The sequence below is a fragment of the Hibiscus syriacus genome, unplaced genomic scaffold (genome assembly GCF_006381635.1).
Source record: "Hibiscus syriacus cultivar Baekdansim isolate YM2019G1 unplaced genomic scaffold, ASM638163v2 tig00110962_pilon, whole genome shotgun sequence".
Taxonomy (NCBI): domain Eukaryota; kingdom Viridiplantae; phylum Streptophyta; class Magnoliopsida; order Malvales; family Malvaceae; genus Hibiscus; species Hibiscus syriacus.
In genome coordinates, this window is record NW_024062935.1 from 406885 (window position 1) to 427617 (window position 20733).

A 20733-nucleotide genomic window follows, 5' to 3' on the forward strand; every position below is an offset into this window, starting at 1 on the left:
AGAGATAAAATATAACCAATTCATGTTATATGCATCTTATGCATACATTTTAGAGCATCATTTTTTCCACATACATAATTTTTGCAGCTTTTAGAGTCAAGTTTCGACTTCAAGACGAATGATACTCGAATCAAAAGCACCTTTAAAGATTGATGTTGGTTGCTTAACTCAGCAGCAAGAAGCTACACATCAACCAATTTGACATATTGAAAGATCGACAGATCTTAGAATCAACTTCAGACGAGTTCGAGAGATAATTCAGAACCGATCCAGTTCGCATTTTCAAGTTGGATTTCAACTTCATGACGAAGGATATCCAATTCCTGGCTCAACTTCACGACGAAGGGGCCACCCACGATTTCAACTTCACGACGAAGGGAATCGTTCTCACTATTGTTTCTCTTGAAAAGTTTCCCTTGAAACAAACTTTGTCTCTCTTGAGATAGTTTCCCTTGAAACAAAATTCCGTCTCCATTGAGACAGTTTCTCTTGAAACATAAACATTGGAAACATTTCCTTTGAAATGAATTTTGTCTCTCTTGAGATAGTTTCCCTTGAAACAAAATTTTGTCTCCCTTGAGACAGTTTCTCTTGAAACATAAACATTGAAAACATTTCCCTTGAAATGAATTTTGTCTCTCTTGAGATAGTTTCCCTCGAAACAAAATTTTGTCTCCCTTGAGACAGTTTCTCTTGAAACATAAATATTGAAAACATTTCCCTTGAAATGAATTTCGTCTCTCTTGAGACAGTTTCTCTTGAAACAAAATTTTGTCTCCCTTGAGACAGATTTCTCTTGAAGCATCATCTTTGAATATGTTTTCCTTGGAACTAATTTCATCTCCCCGTGAGACAATTTCTTTTGGAACTAAGTTTTGTCTCTCTTGAGACAGTTTTTCTTAAAACAAAATTTTGTCTCCCTTAAGACCGTTTCCCTTGAAGCAACAAATATCTTTGAGATCGTTTCCCTTGAAACGAGTTCTGTCTCTTTTGAGACAATTTCTCTTGAAGCATCATCTGAATCGTTACACTCAGCTCAGGCACATACTTGGGATAGCATTTCTCAAATCAAAAATAGAATGTGCACATCATATTTGAACATTTGAAGAATTTGAGACCAGGGATCAGAACTTGAAGATTCCAGAGCCAAGATTCCAGAAAAACAATCGGAGATCGAGATTTCTCTCCTGAGCCCAAAAATAACATATGTTGCATATGCATTTTAGGCCTACCTAAGAGCATTGCATCCATCTCATCACATATATGCATAACTTTTTTAGGTTTTAGCTAGAGTCAATTTCAACTTCACAACGAAGGGACGGCTGGTTGCCAACAACAATTTCCCAATTTCGAAACCGATTTCAACTCCACGACGGAGGATATCGTGCTACCCGAGACAACACAAGTTCAACTTCACAACGAAGGGACGGCTGGTTGTCAACGAACAACTTCCCAATTCCAGAACCGATTTCAACTCCACGATGGAGGATATCGTGCTACCCGAGAAAACACAAGTCCAACTTCACAACGAATGGACGACTGGTTGTCAACGAACAACTTTTCAGTTTCATCTGCGATTTCAACTCCACGACGGAGGATATCGTGGCACTCGAGACAACACAAGTTCAACTTCACAACGAAGGGACGACTGGTTGTCAACAAACAACTTCTCAATTTCAGAGCCAATTTCAACTTCACAACGAAGAATATTGGACTCCAGACAACGCAAGTTCAACTTCACGGTGAAGGGACCGCTGCCTGTCAACAACAACTTCTCAATTTCAGAGCCAATTTCAACTTCACAACGAAGGATATTGGACTCCAGATAACGCAAGTTCAACTTCACGACGAAGGGACCGCTGCTTGTCAACAACAACTTCTTAATTTCAGAGCCAATTTCAACTTCACAACAAATGATATTGGACTTCAGACAACGCAAGTTCAACTTCACGACGAAGGGACCGCTGCTTGTCAACAACAACTTCCCAATCTCAGAGCCAATTTCAACTTCACAACAAAGGATATTGGACTCCATACAATGCAAGTTCAACTTCACGACGAAGGGACCGCTGCTTGTTAACAACAACTTCCCAATCTCAGAGCCAATTTTAATTTCACAACGAAGGATATTGGATTCCAGACAACGCAAGTTCAACTTCACGACGAAGGGACCGCTGCTTGTCAACAAAATTTCATTCAGATTCAATTTCAACTTCACAACGAAGGATATTGGACTCGAGACAACACAAGTTCAACTTCACAACGAAGGGACGACTGGTTGTCAACAAACAATTTTCCGGTTCCAGAGCCAATTTCAACTTCACGACGGAGGATATTGGACTTGGAACAATGCTACTTACTTGGATTTCAACTTCACGACGAAGGATATCCAACTCAAAGAAGGATTATTTGCCATCAAAATTGTCGAGTTCGACTCCATTCAGCTCGATGACACATCAATCGCACTACTTTCCGGTTGCAGTCGAGGTTTTCAAGTTGAGGAGAGGACCTGGGTTAGCCGTGCCTTAGTGACAAGCAAACATTTTCAAACAGCATAGCTTAAGTCAAGAAAAAGCTATCTGTCAATGAAGATTTCTCAGTTCTATTCCGATCCAAGGTCTTTAAACCGAGAAGAAGACCGAAGGGTAACGGGAAGCCACGTGCTGATTCAAATTCCGAACTACGGCTTTAATTTCATATCATTTCAAGATGAACTCGACTTCACGATGGAGGAGTCATCCGTAACTCAATTCGACAGGGAGTTATTGAAACATCAGAGTTAATTTTCAACTCCACTGAACGAAAAGTGTGTCTTTTAATCTTTGCCCTATCCCCGTTACACGACTATGGGCAAAGAGGGGCAACTGTCAACACACATTTTTCGTCCTACTAGGATTCAAACTCCTAAAAATAGGATAGAATTTTAGGATTCAAACTCCTAAAGATATGATAGAATTTTGCTAGGATTCAAAAAATAGGATAGAATTTTATGATTTAAACTCCTAAAGATAGGATCCACAAGCACTATAAATAGCCATTGTAACTCACCATTGTAAGACACGATTTACACACAAAACATAGAGGAAAGCACGAGAAGATACAAAGGCAAAGCTATTGTAAACGATTCGAAAAATAAATAAAAGGTAGTATTTTTTTTTACTTTTGATTTGGTCTCTTACATTTACGTTTTAATTATTATTATTTTATTTATTTAACTTTATTTATAAGCATATTTCCCTTGTTACTCATTTTATTTAATTGTTTTCTTATTTTTCTTTTTTTTCATGTAATATTTTTTTTACATTTTATGTATTTTCTTTTTTACTTTAGTATATATTTTTATTTTTTTAGATTATATATATAAATATATTATTTTTTATTATCAGTTTTATTAATTTATATATATATATATATATATATTTACTTTTTTATTTTTTATTTTTTATTTTATATATATATTATTTTTACTTTTTTATTATTATTTTATTTATTTGTTTTATTTCTATATTTTTTTTCTTCTTTTTCTTCTTTTTCTTTATTTTTTATATTTATTTTACTTACTATTTTATCTTTATTTTCTTTATCTTATCTTTTATTTAATTTGTTTTCTCTTTATTTTAATTTAATTAATTTATTTATTTCTTACCTTTTTATCTATTACCTTTTTATCTAACATGGTTTTTTGACCTTCTTAAGGTCACACCTTTAAAACTATCTAAGGTAAGTAATTGTGATCGTATTTTTACCTTTTAATTTTAAATTACAATTTTCTTAATTTAAGACAACCGGCAAATTACGTAGTACCGAAAGGGCGGTTCAAGGGTGCTAATCCTTCCTTGACCGTAATCGACTCCCGAATCCGACATATCTTTGGTAAGACGCAGATCAGGTAAGATAAAAGGTATCCGATTAACCTATTTATTTTTTAAATAAATAATCGGTGGCGACACCAATCACATTTTTCAAGTCGAAGCCCAATTTCGGGGCCCAACCGAAACACGGTTGCGATAGCTTGGCAACTCTGCTGGGGACCGTAAGTGAGTCAGGCTAAGGTAATTTCCAGTTTTCTTTTTAATGAAAAGGGTAAGTTTAAATTTTAAGGTAACATTTCGATCCTTATTGCTTACTTTTGATTATATTTTCGAAGTAAATAGTTGTACTGACCGTTTTTTAATAATTTCAGCCCTTACAGATTTTTCATCTAAAGGCTCTATACCCGAGCTCCGAACCCTATTTAAGTGGGGGTGAAAGCGACGCCTTCGTGTGAATTTATTCTCCGTATGGGCCTATTAAGTAACCTTCGGGATTCATATACCTTATGCCTTCGTGTGAATTTATTCTCCGTATGGGCATAAGGGAATGTTTCCTCTCGAGTTTAACTTAGTCTACACAAGCCTGTGATGGGTTTAGGACTAAGGACCTGGCAAGCCCAAGGGGGCACCAGCAAGGAGAACTCGGGTACCATTTTTTAGCACCTAAACCGGGAGACCATGGAGAATTAGAGCCCACCCCAAAATCTCATTCCAAACCCTAGGCTGCTTTGTTTCCTGCTTTAGTTTCTGTTCAAAGCATGCGAACTAGACAAATATGCGGTTAGGATTTGTTTGAAAGTAGCATGCGGGATAGAGATTTTGTTTGAAACTAGACAAATTGCTTTGAACAGAAACTAAAGCAGGAAACAAAGCAGCCTAGGGTTTGGAATGAGATTTTGGGGTGGGCTCTAATTCTCCATGGTCTCCCGGTTTAGGTGCTAAAAAATGGTACCCGAGTTCTCCTTGCTGGTGCCCCCTTGGGCTTGCCAGACCCTTAGTCCTAAACCCATCACAGGCTTGTGTGGACTAAGTTAAACTCGAGAGGAAACATTCCCTTATGCCCATACGGAGAATAAATTCACACGAAGGCATAAGGTATATGAATCCCGAATGTTACTTGCTAGGCCCATACGGAGAATAAATTCACACGAAGGCGTCGCTTTCACCCCCACTTAAATAGGGTTCGGAGCTCAGGTATAGAGCCTTTAGATGAAAAATCTTTAAGGGCTGAAAACTTTAAAAAACGGTCAGTACAACTATTTACTTCGAAAATATAATCAAAAGTAAGCAATAAGGATCGAAATGTTACCTTAAAATTTAAACTTACCCTTTTCATTAAAAAGACAACTGGAAATTACCTTAGCCTGACTCACTTACGGTCCCCACCGGAGTCGCCAAGCTGTCGTAACCGTCTTTCAGTTGGGCCCCGGAATTGGGCTTCGACTTGAAAAATGTGGATTGGAGTCGCCACCGATCATTTATTTAAAAATAACTTGGTTGATCAGATACCCTATTTCTTATCTGATCTGCGTCTTACCAGAAATATGTTGGGCTCGAGAGTCGGTTACGGTCAAGGAAGGATTAGCACCCTTGAACCGCCCTTTCGGTACTACGTAATTTCCAGTTGTCTTAATTAAGAAAAATAACAAGTTAAATTAAAAGGTAAAGCTTCGATCCTAATTACTTACCCTTGATTGATTTGAAAAAAAAAATCGAGAAATGTGTTAGATAAACAAGGTAAAGAAAACAAATAAGATACAATGGAAAAATAAAATAAATAAGTAAGATAAGAAAAAAATAGTAAAGTAATAATTATATATAATTATATTTGAAAAAAGGAAAAAAATATAAATATATATATATATATATAAATATATATATATATATATATATATATATATCAAAGTATTACTAAAATAAATAAGCTATATATATACACCAAATACTTAAAAATAGAAAAGCTACCCTCCCAATTCACCGAAAGTGGGGGGCTTTAGTAAGAAATAAGACAAAAAAATGGGCCCTCTAGGTTAGTAGTATATAATATAATGTTTAATAATAATAATGATAAAGACACAAAGTTTTTTTAAAAAAATAATAATATAATAATAATGAATAAAAAAACGAAAATAATAAAAAATAATATAAAGTTATAAAGTTATAAGATATATTACATAAATAAAGAAATAATCAAATAAAAATAATTAAGAATATATATATTTAATAATATGTATATAAATAAACTATTAAAAGTATAAAAAATATATATGACTAGATAAAGATATATAGTAATATTAGACTTGTAAGTAAAATATTAAATAAATATATATATATATATATAATAATAATAATAATAAAAATATAGTAAAAAAATCAAATGAAAATAATTTAATATATATATATATACATATAATAATAATAACATGAATAATAAAAATAAGTGAATAAAATATCCATATAATAAATAAAGGGACTAATATAGATTTTTAAAAAGCTCCTCCCCTCCTTTTACCAAAAATCAAACCGGTTTTTAAAAATAAGCCTCGGGGTAGATCTAGGTTCGAAACTTCGAAACCCCACCCATTTTGGTCATCGGCGCAACCCACGTTTTGGGTTATTCGAACCAAATCTCAAGAAAAATAACGTGCACATGCAAAAGAAAGAAAAAAGAAAATGCTACCTTTTATTTCCTTTTCGAATCGTTTACAACAGCTTTGTCTTTGTATTTTTCGTGCTTTCCTCTGTGTTTTGTGTGTAAATCGTCTGTTACAATGGTGAGTTACAATGGCTATTTATAGTACTTGTGGATCCTATCTTTAGGAATTTAAATCTTAGTAGAACTCTATCCTATTTTTTAGGAGTTTGAATACTAGCAAAATGTTATCCTATTTTTAGGAGTTTGAATCCTAAAATTCTATCCTATTTTTAGGAGTTTGAATCCTAATAGGACGAAAAATGTGTGTTGACAGCTGCCCCTCTTTGCCCATAGTCGTGTAACGGGGATAGGGCAAAGATTAAAAGACACTTTTCGTTCAGTGGAGTTGAAAATTAACTCTGATGTTTCAATAACTCCCTCTCGAATTGAGTTACGGATGACTCCTCCATCGTGAAGTCGAGTTCATCTTGAAATGATATGAAATTAAAGCCGTAGTTCGGAATTTGAATCAGCATGTGGCTTCCCGTTACCCTTCGGTCTTCTTCTCGGTTTAAAGACCTTGGATCGGAATCGAACTCAGAAATCTTCATTGACAGATAGCTTTTTCTTGACTTAAGCTATGCTGTTTGAAAATGGTTGCTTGTCACTAAGGCACGGCTAACCCAGGTCCTCTTCTCGACTTGAAAACCTCGATTGCAACCGGAATGTAGTGCGATTGATGTGTCATCGAGCTGAATGGAGTCGAACTCGACAATTTTGATGGCAGATAATCCTTCTTTGAGTTGGATATCCTTCGTCGTGAAGTTGAAATCCAAGTAAGTAGCATTGTTCCAAGTCCAATATCCTCCATCGTGAAGTTGAAATTGGCTCTGGAACCGAGAAATTGTTTGTTAACAACCAGCCGTCCCTTCATTGTGACGTTGAACTTGTGTTGTCTCGAGTCCAATATCCTTCGTTGTGAAGTTGAAATTGAATCTAAATGAAATTTTGTTGACAAGCAGCGGTCCCTTCGTCGTGAAGTTGAACTTGCGTTGTCTGGAGTCCAATATCCTTCGTTGTGAAGTTGAAATTGGCTCTGAGATTGGGAAGTTGTTGTTGACAAGCAGCGGTCCCTTCGTCGTGAAGTTGAACTTGCATTGTCTGGAGTCCAATATCCTTCGTTGTGAAGTTGAAATTGGCTCTGAAATTGGGAAGTTGTTTTTGACAAGCAGCGGTCCTTTCATCGTGAAGTTGAACTTGCGTTGTCTGAAGTCCAATATCCTTCGTTGTGAAGTTGAAATTGGCTCTGAAATTGAGAAGTTGTTTGTTGACAACCAGCCGTCCCTTCGTTGTGAAGTTGAACTTGTGTTGTCTCGAGTGCCACGATATCCTCCGTTGTGGAGTTGAAATCGCGGATGGCCCCTTCGTTGTGAAGTTGAGCCTTGACTTGAATATCCTTCGTCGTGAAGTTGAAATCCAAGTATTGTATGTTGCGGGTGGACACAATTCCCTTCACCGTGAAGTTGAAACCGTGGAGACCCCTTTATTGTGAAGTTTGGCTTCGAGCTAGATATCCTTCGTCGTGAAGTTGAAATCCACTCTCGAGCAAATTGTGTCGCTTTGAGTTCAATATCATTCGCCGCGAAGTTGAAATTGACTCTAGCTAAAACCTGAAAAAGTTATGCATATATGTGATGCTATGGATGCAATGCTCTTAGGTGTGCCTAAAATGCATATGCAACATATGTTATTTTTTGGGCTAAGGAGAGAAATCTCGATCTTCGGTTGCTTCTCTGGAATCTTAGTTCTGGAATCTTCAAGTTCTGATCCCTGATCTCGAATTCTTCAAATGTTCAAATCTGATGTGCACATTCTATTTTTTGATTTGAGAAATGCTTCTCGACCATCCCAAGTATGTGCCTGAGCTGAGTGTAACGGTTTAAATGATGCTTCAAGAGAAGTTGTCTTAAAAAAGATAAAATTCGTTTCAAGGGAAACGATCTTAAAGATATATGTTGTTTCATGAGAAACGGCCTCAAGGGAGACAAAATTTTGTTTTAAAGGAAATAAACTCAAAGATTTTGTGTTTCAAGAGAAACTGTCTCAAGGGAGACAAAATTTGTTTCAAGGGAAACAATCTCAAAGGTTTTGTGTTTCAAGAGAAACATTTTCAAAGGTTTTTTGTGTTTCAAGAGAAACAATTTCAAAGGTTTCTTTTTGTGTTTCAAGAGAAACTGTATCAAGGGTGACACAAAAAAAACATATTCAAGGATTGATGTTTCAAGATAAACTGTCTCAAGGGAGACAAAATTTTGTTTTAAGAAAAACATGTCTTAAGATAGACAAAATTTGTTTCAAGAGAAACTGTCTCAAGAGAGACGAAATTTGTTTAATGTAAAACATATTCAAAGATTTTGTTTCAAGGGAAACTGTTTTCAAAGTTTATGTTTCAATAGAAACTGTCTCAAAGGAGACAAAATTTGTTTCAAGGGAAACTATCTCAAGAGAGACAAAATTCATTTCAAGGGAAATGTTTTCAATGTTTATGTTTCAAGAGAAATTGTCTCAAGGGAGACAAAATTTTGATTCAAGGGAAACTATCTCAAGAGAGACAATTTATTTCAAGGGAAATGTTTTCAATGTTTATGTTTCAAGAGAAACTGTCTCAAGGGAGAAAAAATTTTGTTTCAAGGGAAACTGTCTCAAGAGAGACAAAGTTTGTTTCAAGGGAAACTGTCTCAAGAGAGACAATGGTGAGCACGATTCCCTTCGTCGTGAAGTTGAAATCGTGGGTGGCCCCTTCGTCGTGAAGTTGAGCCAGGAATTGGATATCCTTCGTCGTGAAGTTGAAATCCAACTTGAAAATACGAACTGGATCGGTTCTGAATTATCTCTCGAACTCGTCTGAAGTTGATTCTAAGATCTTTCGATCTTTCAATATGTCAAATTGGTTGAAGTGTAGCTTCTTGCTGCTGAGTTAAGCAACCAACATCAATCTTTAAAGGTGCTTTTGAATCGAGTATCCTTCGTCTTGAAGTCGAAACTTGACTCTAAAAGCTGCAAAAATTATGTATGTGGGAAAAAAATGATGCTCTAAAATGTATGCATAAGATGCATATAACATGATTTGGTTATATTTATCTCTTGAAAAAGGCCTGATAATTCGCATTAGGATGTTGAATCCCCAAAGATGCCCAAAAAAAAGGCCCCAATATTTCATGTTGAATCTTCAAAGATGCCCCAAATGTTCCTCATTTCTTGCTTCAGTATTGATTCTGAGCATGAGTTTTGTGTCTAAGAGTCACATGTCATTTACCAAGATCCACTCTAGAGAGACTGTCTTGTTTGAAAAAAAATGTTTTTCTTTCTCTTTTAATATCAATTAAAAGAGTTTCAAAAAATGTTTAATCCCAAGTTTTAAAAATATTACCCCTTTTACGGTTTTACAATTGAGACGAATCATAAAACTAGAGTTCATTGGATATCAAAGAATTAATTACAATGTTAATCCTTCAATAAATTATAGCTATTTGACAAGTGTCATGATCAAAGCTATCTTTCAGAGATGGTCAAGTAAGGAAAGGATAAAAAGTCTCAGGTCATTGTGTTTGATCAAAGGTTTGGCATTTGATGCTCAAAGGTTTGGTATTTGATGCTCAAAGGATTGATGGGGTAGCTTGCATGCTTCTCTACTGGAAGTGTTCTCTGACTCCCAACCTTCGTTGTCACACTCGGATTGTGCGATGCCTTATCAAGGAATTTGTGTGATCACCTCAGTTGCACAATTTTTATATTCGAGCCGCTTTTTCAGGTTTTCAACTCGAATCCTCCTTTGGTTTCAAGACGTTATTCAGGATTTACGTCTTGAACCCCCCCTTGTTATTTTTTTACCATGCATTAATTACATTGTTTTTTTTGCAAACAAAGATTAATCCTGATGGGCGGGATGAAATCTGAAGATAGTCTCTTCTGTTTAGAAATCCAAGTATGATTAGAAGGGACTTTTAAGGCACATAATGTAGGCCAGGGTTCGTGGTTATGAAAGAAAAGGATAAATAGGCCCAAACAAGTGTTTCAGGGTATTGAACCATGGATCAATTCATTCTGATGCCATCAATCTTGTCTTGCTCAAAATGTCTCTTTCTCTTGATGCTCTATGATCTTTGAGTGAAGGGATTCAGTGATTCGGGAATGATTGTGCTTGATCAATCTCATTGAAGCTTGATGCACCATTTGTCTTTAGGGAATTTTGCATGTGCTTTTTGTCCCTTTTTTTTTGTTCTTCCTTTTTTGTTCTGATTGAATCATCGCACTTGGCATTTGGTTCACCTTTCGGTATCTCATCTGAATCAATGTCTTCACTCATGTGAGCAGATTTTCTCCACCTTGCCCCCCAGTGTGGAGGGTGATCCTTGGTTAGGGTTGAATCAGAAGAAAAAAATACTATAGTCTCAAAAGGGGACACAAGGGATATATATTTTCTCCTGTTGTGAAGGGATAAAGAAAGAAAGCCATTCATCATTTCATACATGTAAGTCTTCACAGAAGAGGTATCCCCAGGGGGATAGATTTTCAGGATTAGTTCTATTCACATGAAAACAATGTAGTTAATGCATGATAGAATTATTTCGGATGAATTCTTTTTTCTGCTCCTTGCTCCCAACATGTCTCAATGTTCAGGCTCCTGGCAAGATGCCCCAAACTGTATCTTGGAAGAATGCTCATGTTCAAATGAACAACTCAATGCCTTGGGTTTTAATGGTAAAAAAGGTTAATTTTGAGTCTAAAAAGACAGTTGTGTGATCTTATTGACTCAAAGAAAGGTGTGGGTGTATCAAAAAGATAAAGGTAATGTTCAAGAATTTCAAATGGAGGTAATGTCAAAATTTGGTTTTTTGATAATGACAATGAGTTATTTTGGATAAAGAATCAAGGTGTTTTATTCTAGGGTTTGAGACAAGGTAAGAAAGGTCTAATCTTGTCATATGTCAAAAATCTATAATTCTTGAAGAATTAAAAGAATCATCAATTCATTTAATATTCAAAGAACTAAAGATTAAAATTTGTTCAATTGCTCCACCTTATAAAGTAACATGAATTCAATCGTTTAAAAGATGTGTTCAAACAAAATAATCCTCTAAGTGCAAATGGTATATGCCATGCCCCCTTCTTCGGCAAGCGCCTTACAGTTTTCAGAAGAATTTTTGGGAATCCTTATGTGGCAACAGCTTCAACATCGTAGCCCTTAGGAGATGGGTACTCTTTTATCAGATCATCCTGGCAAGCTTTGTCATACAATCAGCTGATCAGGCTCCTACTGTTACAATCTTGCTTCCATGTGGTTAAATTCGCTTCATCGAGCCCTTCACGACTTAATTTCATGTTTGTGAAAATGCTTAAAATGTAGATGAAAATGCAAAAAGGTAAAAATGCAAAATGCAAGAATGCATGAAATGTTCGAGGCATTGATCCAGAAAAGTGTCCATTATCATAAATAATCCTTATTCAGACAAAAATGTTTTATCTTGTAAGAGACATAAAAACAATAAAAGGTATGTTCGGACTAAATCTTCTAGACATCCATCCGAGATACTTTCTTCCATGACTCGACTGCTTCTTTGATCATCTTCTTATAACTGTCACCGTGATACATAAACTCTGATATAGATAATCCATATGTTGCTGGGACAAACTGATGTGCCCCATACTGTCTAAGTGCCAACAACGGAGCATACCCAACTGCACCTCAAAGTCCAAATAGGGTCATAGTGTCAGAATTCCCACACTTGAAAAGAACATCACTGAGGAACAACCAGGGGGCTCTCCAGGTAATATCCCGGTCCTGAAGATGAGTGAAGACTTTCATCCATTTCTCTTTTGAAGCGCCTTCATGTCATGTCATGATGATGAACTCTCTCAAAGGTGAATACGTAGTGATAAATCTACAGTAGGCAACCCCATTAGTCTTTCAGAAGTGGATGTGAATCTAGAAGTGGATGTGAATCCAGACTTGAAGGAACTGAACACATCCAATGAATCTACCTCCACCAGCTCTTCGGTAATGGTTGAGAGACCAAAAGGTCTCGGCTGAGATGGTCGGTGCTGGGTTGACTCGTTTCGGAAGTTGCTCAAACAGTTCCACCACGGCTGCGTCAATGCATCCCAAAACCTTTGGAAAGATGATCAAGCCATCCAGACCTAGTGCAAAAAGGTCTATAGTCTTCCATTCATCACGGTGGTCCTTCATTAGTTCCCTTATGTGGATCCACTCAATTCCTTGCCCGTTACCTTTGTTTCGGAGTCGGTCAGTCACCCATTTTTCATCAACTCCTGCAATCTTAGCCAGTCCGTTCTTGAAAGGCTGACTCTTGATGTGTTTGATGTAGGCTCGCTCCAGTTTAATGCTTTCACAGTGCAATAGTGTAGTATACTCCTCGATGGTAGGTACCATGTCCTCCTGGTTAAAAGTGAAGCAACTGTATCCCAGGTTCAAAAATTGAACCAAGACTCTGATTAAGGGCTCATCGGTCTTAACATGAAGCAAAAATGCAATGTCATCATACCGCTGACTGAACTTCTATTTCCGATCATTCTTCCAACTATCTCAGATGTCTCGAAGTTCTTGCACATTATTCTGTTTTAGGTTGATAGAGGCGTAGCTAACCAGCACTGACACATAGCTTCCTTGAAGACTGTCTCTCTTTTCCTTCTGAGTCTTCTCGGACCATAGTCGTACCTCGGGGTTTTTAATCTCTTGTATTACAACACCTTTGTCCATGGATTCAGATTATTCGAGTTTTAACAAACACGTTTTAGTGGATCAATGACCTCTTTTATGATGCAAGTGATGAAAATAAAATAAAAGAAAGATGAAAAGAGTTAGTGAGGTGAAAAAAAATAAAAAACGATCATAAAAATGAAAGTCCTACCCCACATGATATCTACCCCACATGCTTATTATTCCTACCCGGACATGATCTCTATCCCGCATGCTACTTTCAAACAAATCCTAACCGCATATTTGTCTAGTTCGCATGCTTTGAACAGAAACTAAAGCAGGAAACAAAGCAGCCTAGGGTTTGTAATGAGATTTTGGGGTGGGCTCTAATTCTCCATGGTCTCCCGGTTTAGGTGCTAAAAAATGGTACCCGAGTTCTCCTTGCTGGTGCCCCCTTGGGCTTGCCAGACCCTTAGTCCTAAACCCATCACAGGCTTGTGTGGACTAAGTTAAACTCGAGAGGAAACATTCCCTTATGCCCATACGGAGAATAAATTCACACGAAGGCATAAGGTATATGAATCCCGAAGGTTACTTGCTAGGCCCATACGGAGAATAAATTCACACGAAGGTGTCGCTTTCACCCCCACTTAAATAGGGTTCGGAGCTCGGGTATAGAGCCTTTAGATGAAAAATCTTTAAGGGCTGAAATCATTAAAAAACGGTCAGTACAACTATTTACTTCGAAAATATAATCAAAAGTAAGCAATAATGATCGAAATGTTACCTTAAAATTTAAACTTACCCTTTTCATTAAAAATACAACTGGAAATTACCTTAGCCTGACTCACTTACGGTCCCCAGCGGAGTCGCCAAGTTGTCGTAACCGTCTTTCGGTTGGGCCCCGGAATTGGGCTTCGACTTGAAAAATGTGGATTGGAGTCGCCACCGATCATTTATTTAAAAATAAATGGGTTGATCGGATACCCTATTTCTTACCTGATCTGCATCTTACCAGAAATATGTCGGGCTCGGGAGTCGGTTACGGTCAAGGAAGGATTAGCACCCTTGAATCGCCCTTTCGGTACTACGTAATTTCCAGTTGTCTTAATTAAGAAAAATAACAAGTTAAATTAAAAGGTAAAGTTTCGATCCTAATTACTTACCCTTGATTGATTTGAAAAAAAATCGAGAAATGTGTTAGATAAACAAGGTAAAGAAAACAAATAAGATACAATGGAAAAATAAAATAAATAAGTAAGATAAGAAAAAAATAGTAAAGTAATAATTATATATAATAATATTTGAAAAAAGGAAAAAATATAAATATATAAATATAAATATATATATATATATATATCAAAGTATTAATAAAATAAATAAGCTATATATATATACCAAATACTTAAAAATAGAAAAGCTACCCTCCCAATTCACCGAAAGTGGGGGGCTTTAGTAAGAAATAAGACAAAAAAATGGGCCCTCTAGGTTAGTAGTATATAATATAATGTTTAATAATAATAATGATAAAGACACAAAGTTTTTTAAAAAAAAATAATAATATAATAATAATGAATAAAAAAACGAAAATAATAAAAAATAATATAAATATATAAAGTTATAAGATATATTACATAAATAAATAAATAATCAAATAAAAATAATTAAGAATATATATATTTAATAATATGTATATAAATAAACTATTAAAAGTATAAAAAATATATATGACTAGATAAAGATATATAGTAATATTAGACTTGTAAGTAAAATATTAAATAAATATATATATAATAATAATAAAATATAGTAAAAAAATCAAATGAAAATAATTTAATATATATATATATATACATATAATAATAATAACATGAATAATAAAAATAAGTGAATAAAATATCCATATAATAAATAAAGGGACTAATATAGATTTTTAAAAAGCTCCTCCTCTCCTTTTACAAAAAATCAAACCGGTTTTTAAAAATAAGCCTCGGGGTAGATCTAGATTCGAAACTTCGAAACCCCACCCATTTTGGTCATCGGCGCAACCCACGTTTTGGGTTATTCGAACCAAATCTCAAGAAAAATAACGTGCACATGCAAAAGAAAGAAAAAAGAAAATGCTACCTTTTATTTCCTTTTCGAATCGTTTACAACAGCTTTGTCTTTGTATTTTTCGTGCTTTCCTCTGTGTTTTGTGTGTGAATCGTCTATTACAATGGTGAGTTACAATGGCTATTTATAGTGCTTGTGGATCCTATCTTTAGGAATTTAAATCTTAGTAGAACTCTATCCTATTTTTAGGAGTTTGAATCCTAGCAAAATGTTATCCTATTTTTAGGAGTTTGAATCCTAAAATTCTATCCTATTTTTAAGAGTTTGAATCCTAATAGGACGAAAAATGTGTGTTGACACATTTGTTATCGTTTATCATTTAAATGAATGAACATGAACAAACATGAACAAGCTACATTCCTTGACGAACGAATATGCAAAAAAAAAATTTGTATTCGTTTATATTCGTGTTTGTTCATCCATTCAATTAAAATTAAACGAACAAACATAAACATACTTTCATTTATGTTCATTTGATTTGTTTACAGGTGTAGACTAACCTACTAACTAATGAGCTACGCGAGACCGTATATTTAATTTTTTTTATATTGACCGATGTTTGAATTAAATTTAGAACGAGGGTATAACTCTATGGGGTTGTTAGTCCTACTCCTTGTACTACGGATCATTATTCTAATTCAAATTTGATAGAGACTTAAATAGTGTTTAAATCAAAATATCTAAATCAACTAACAATAATTCGAACGTCTCAAACTAAAATATTAATGTTTCAAAAGTATAAAATTAAAATATATTTTCATAATAAAATATTTAAATAACTTTTTAATATAGAGTGATTATAAGATAATATTAATTAAAAATATTTTTAGTCAACTGACAATAAATGTATACACATTTTATAGGCGTAGTTCCTCAAAATATCTCCAAAGAAAATAATAATTCATTTTATTGTTAAATTTGATAAATTCTTTAAAAGAATAACATTAAAACAAATTTTAAAATATTTTTATATAATAAAAAATTAAAATAAACTTTTAACATAATATAAATACTTTAATAGAGTTTAACCCATCCATTCCTTTATGAAATATATTTTTAAAAAATTGTTGAGTATTTATTTTTTCGGAAATTCAATACTATTATCCCTGTAAAAACCATAAAAATCTTCCCCTCCTCTGTTTCGTATGAATCTTCCCAAAAGAAAAAGACGAGCATTGAGAAATCACTCAATTTTTTATTCATTTCATAGATCTCTTCGAAACAGGGGAAGGAATCACAAACATCGGCAAAAAAAAAAAAAAATAGGTCGAACTCTAGATTTCTGTAAACTTAAATTTTAGAAAGTTCTATAGTGTATCATCTTTAATATACAGCTAAAAAAAGTGTTATGAGTTTTGTTATTATTTAAATAATAAAATTGATAAAAAATTATCTAAAATATAATTATTTCTACTTAAAATATTAATATTTTTTAATATTTTCGGTAAAAATATCCAACAATAACAAAATCAATAGAAAAAAATAACAAAATCGATGAAAAAATAATATTTTTGATAAATTTTTATCGATTTTATTATTTAAATAATAAAAAAATTGATAACGTATTCTTTAACATAAAATAAAACTGTCACACGTGATCGTTTTCCTAAATTTTTTATTTTTCCAACCAAAAATGAAAAAAAAAAAAACACAAGATTTTGAATTGGAGCAGCAGAAGTTGAATACGTCGAAGTATTTGGAAGATACCCATTTGCTTGATTTCTCACATAAAACAAGAGATGCAAAAATCCAGCTAATGTTGTAAGTCTAACAAGCAAAGCTGAAGGAGCGAAGGCAAGAATTGGGTCATGCCCAGAAGCTAGAATGCAGCAAAATCCTTGATATTAAGCCCCCCAAAGATTCTGCGTGCTTGCTTAGCTTTTTTGTTATTATGGAACCGCCATTATTACCATCACTGCTGTTAAGTTTCGGCCTTTTCTTTACCGTTTTTCCATATTTTGTTGAATCGCAATCATCTAACATAAGTCCGCCACCGCCATCGTCAGTTCCTCCTCCTCCGTCCTCTCCACCATCACCTCCGCCAGTGCCTTATCGGCCATCGCCGCCTCCGGCAGAACACCACCATCATCGAACCAATCATCATAGGTGGCGGCGGCCACCACAACCTTCACATGATCACAAGGTCAATACGGGGCAAAGGCTTGGGCTTTTGTTCATCGGCATTGCTATCATCTTGCAATTTGGTGTTGCCGGGTTCTTGGTTTTGAAGAGATGACAGCTATTGAAAGCCAATGGAAAGTACGAGACTTGCTCTTCTTCTTCATGAAATATCCGCCAAGTTTTTGGGTTACATTGGCAATTTAATTCATATTTAGGGAGTTGTTGCTGAGATCATCGGATGAGCTGAGAAAGGGATTACGAATATTGCAGATATGGGTCCTTGCTGAGGTCTTCTGTAAATGGGTAGTTCTTTTATTTACCATTTTTGCTTGTTTAAGTTTTGTTGCTGTTTTGTCTGTTGATTCTTTCCCCGGTTTGTGTCTAGTTTCTGTCAACTCGGATTGTTATTCTAGATAGAAGAAAAAATTTCAACTTTTTCCTCGAGTGTTGTTTTGATCTTTCCGCTAACTTATTTGGACGCTGTAACAAGGCATCTGCTATATTTGTGTTAGACTTTGGATAACTACACTGTGTAATTGTTACGGAATTTGTGTTAGGTGAAGAGATTGATATATTTTGGCATTGCAAATTTCTGAAGGTTGTAAAGTTGCAGACTATTCATGAAGTTGAATTGCTTTCACTGATTCTTCATAAAATTACATGGAGAAATCTGCAACATACCTAGAATAGAGCTATTACATTTTGGCTGTCACTTGTCCCAATCAATCAGGCAAAACTGCTATATCCATTCTTGTTGGTGGTCTTCTAGGTCTACTTTCAAGCTTGATTAGTTTTGATGTTACTGAAAGCTGAAACTACACTTCTCTTTTCCTTTAAGATGTGATCATGTAAGAAATTATTATTTAAAAAAAATTAAAGAGTTCTAAACAATACTGATACAAATCTTGGCATTTTCTGTTATATTTGCGGTTTTGGTGGCCAATGACAATGTAAATTTGGAGAAGAACCTGAAGTTTCCTAGGTACCATCAGTTTTCCAGGATGGGAGGGTTTGCTTTAAAAATAGTTTAAGCGTATCTTTTAATAGCAAGACAGGGCTAAATATTATCAGGAATGAGCTGGTGTGTTGTGAAAAGAGTAGATTATCTTTAGTTGATTGATGACAACGGCGATATTCTCGATATATCACCGTCCACTATTTTTTTTTATCAGGCACCGTTCAGATTATATTTTTTGATCTAACATCTTTTGCAGAAAGATGTGTCAACTGCAACGCGTTTTACATTAATTTGGTGTCACGTGGAGCCCATTGCAATGCTTTTTACGTTGATTTGGTGTCACGTGTGGTAAGTCCCCCCTGAAACGCGCATTATGCTAACATGGTATACACGTGTGTAAAGCGCGGTCTCTGGGACGCGCCTTAGGCCATGTAGGAGTATAGCGCAGGGGCAGGGGTCACGCCTTACCTTTAACACAATTATATTAGGCACGAACCAGGGGCAACATCTTAGCTTTATCTAATACAATTATGTAAGGCGTGGTGCAGGTACGGCGTCTTGTAGTTTTTCCCGGCTATAAATACTCTTTCCCCCCGGTAACTCCTCACATATCCTCTCGATTAGAAAAAAATTCATACAACAATCCGACAATCTTCTCATATTTGATTCAGAAGTTCATACGATTTTTCGTTATAAGGTAATTTTGTGATAATTTTTTTATTATACTTATTGTTTATTATGATTATTTGAAAAAATATTATACTAATTGTTGTCAATTAATTTATGTGTTTGTAAAATTAGAAAGCGAAAGCATACGTCAAAATAGTTTTACGGTACAAATAATAATATTAAATTATATTATTTAAATTATTTACGTTTATGTGTAAAAAAAATTTTGTGTTATATTTTCGTTTATATATTATTTATTTAATCAGCTTTGTTTCAGTTTTTTTTGCATATATAATATTACCACACTTTTAAACTCAAAGAATGGTGTGACTTTTAGCTATTGTTTATTACGATGGTGAAATTCGAGAAGATGAAACAGACGTTGTTTTCGTATCAAATGAGCGTGTTAAAATATCATTGAAGAGAAACATAACTCTTGAGGAGCTGATAACGAAGATTTCGAGGAAGATTCATGTTGGAAGTAGTAAAAGAATGTCGTCGTTGCAGTACAGATTTCCAACATCATTGTTGCCATTAACTTATACAACATTCGAACTTTTGAACAATGGTGCTGTTGAAATGATGGTTTAAGCTCAAAGTAATTATTCAGACACCGATATTGAGATGTATGCAAATTTTATTCAAGTGTGTGTTGTTCGAGGTCAATCATTAAGCTCCCACTATGGGCTGGCTGAACAAGTTGACAGCCGGCGACAGTAATGTGTAATGATTTTAATGCCATAATAGAGAGACATTCATCCGCAACTCCTTACGATATGTACCGAGGTGGGTCGACGAACAATTCGTATGGCAACATCGCGTCCAGTTCAAGGGGAAGACATTCATCTACAAATCCCTTTGACCTTAATATGGAGATGCCATCGACGCAACAATCTGTGCAGTTTCTATTTGACACGATGGCTTCAAGCTCCAGGGGGAGGCATTCGACTGCGAGCTTTTTCGATCTGAATGTCAATATGCCTTCCAGTTCAAGGGAAAGGCATGCAAGTAGTAGGTTCTTCGACCTAAATGTGGAGAGCATGGAGGAACCATCATCTCCACCAGAAGAACCGCTTCGTGAGCCTGGTGCGGATGGTGCTGAAACTGGACTATTCATTCACCCAGAATCACCGCAATTCAACTCTGATAATGATGATGTGGATGAAGTTCAAGCAAATGTGGCACAAACTAACCCTCCAGCACACATGTATGAAGATGATTATGGTGTAATGTATACGCCAGAATTTGCGGATATGCCTCATCTCGGTGACTATATATATTACTCATCAATAAATAATTATGAGTTATATTTAGGCATGGAATTTTCAAGCAAAGAAGAAGCGATAATGGCTATAAAAATTACAATATACGCAATTATGTTCAATCGAGAGTCAACCGCTCCACGACAGAAAAATATGTATGCTACTGTGTCCGATGCAAAAACGGATGCAATTGGATGGTTTGCGTATCGAAGAGGAAGAGGAAAAACAACAGATGAGAACTAACAATATACAACGATCCTCACACATGTTGTGCTGGAGGGGTCAACCAAGATCATCCCAAGTTGGACTCGAAAGTGATATGTCAAGCCATCATACCCATGGTAAAAGCAAGCTCTCATATAGCTGTTGCTGTGTTGATTTCAGCTATAATCGCAGTATGGGTACACTGTCTCCTATAAAAAAAACTTGGTTGGCAAAACAAA

The 20733-nt window shown here is 35.2% G+C and overlaps 1 protein-coding gene and 2 long non-coding RNA genes across 3 annotated transcripts in view; 2 read left to right on the plus strand and 1 right to left on the minus strand.

Annotated features, from left to right (window-relative positions):
• The window catches only part of LOC120148492, a 16042-nt gene extending 15977 nt beyond the window's left edge, over nucleotides 1–65 (plus strand). Inside the window, exon 3 of the long non-coding RNA XR_005518371.1 lies at nucleotides 54–65. This is a non-coding gene — a long non-coding RNA (uncharacterized LOC120148492). The remainder of the gene's footprint in view (nucleotides 1–53) is intronic.
• Nucleotides 1–17064, minus strand: part of LOC120148494 — a 19312-nt gene extending 2248 nt beyond the window's left edge. The window contains exon 1 of the long non-coding RNA XR_005518372.1: nucleotides 16931–17064. This is a non-coding gene — a long non-coding RNA (uncharacterized LOC120148494). The remainder of the gene's footprint in view (nucleotides 1–16930) is intronic.
• A 107-nt stretch (nucleotides 17065–17171) lies between these two features.
• LOC120148503 (acrosin-like) lies at nucleotides 17172–17516 on the plus strand. Its single transcript, XM_039161601.1, has one exon. The coding sequence runs from the start codon at nucleotides 17172–17174 to the stop codon at nucleotides 17514–17516; it is 345 nt and encodes a 114-aa protein (XP_039017532.1).
• Nucleotides 17517–20733: the final 3217 nt, after the last annotated feature.

Coding starts and splice junctions, on each gene's coding strand:
- LOC120148503 (XM_039161601.1), top strand. CDS start 17,172: ATGGAACCGCCATTATTACCATCACTGCTGTTAAGTTTCGGCCTTTTC.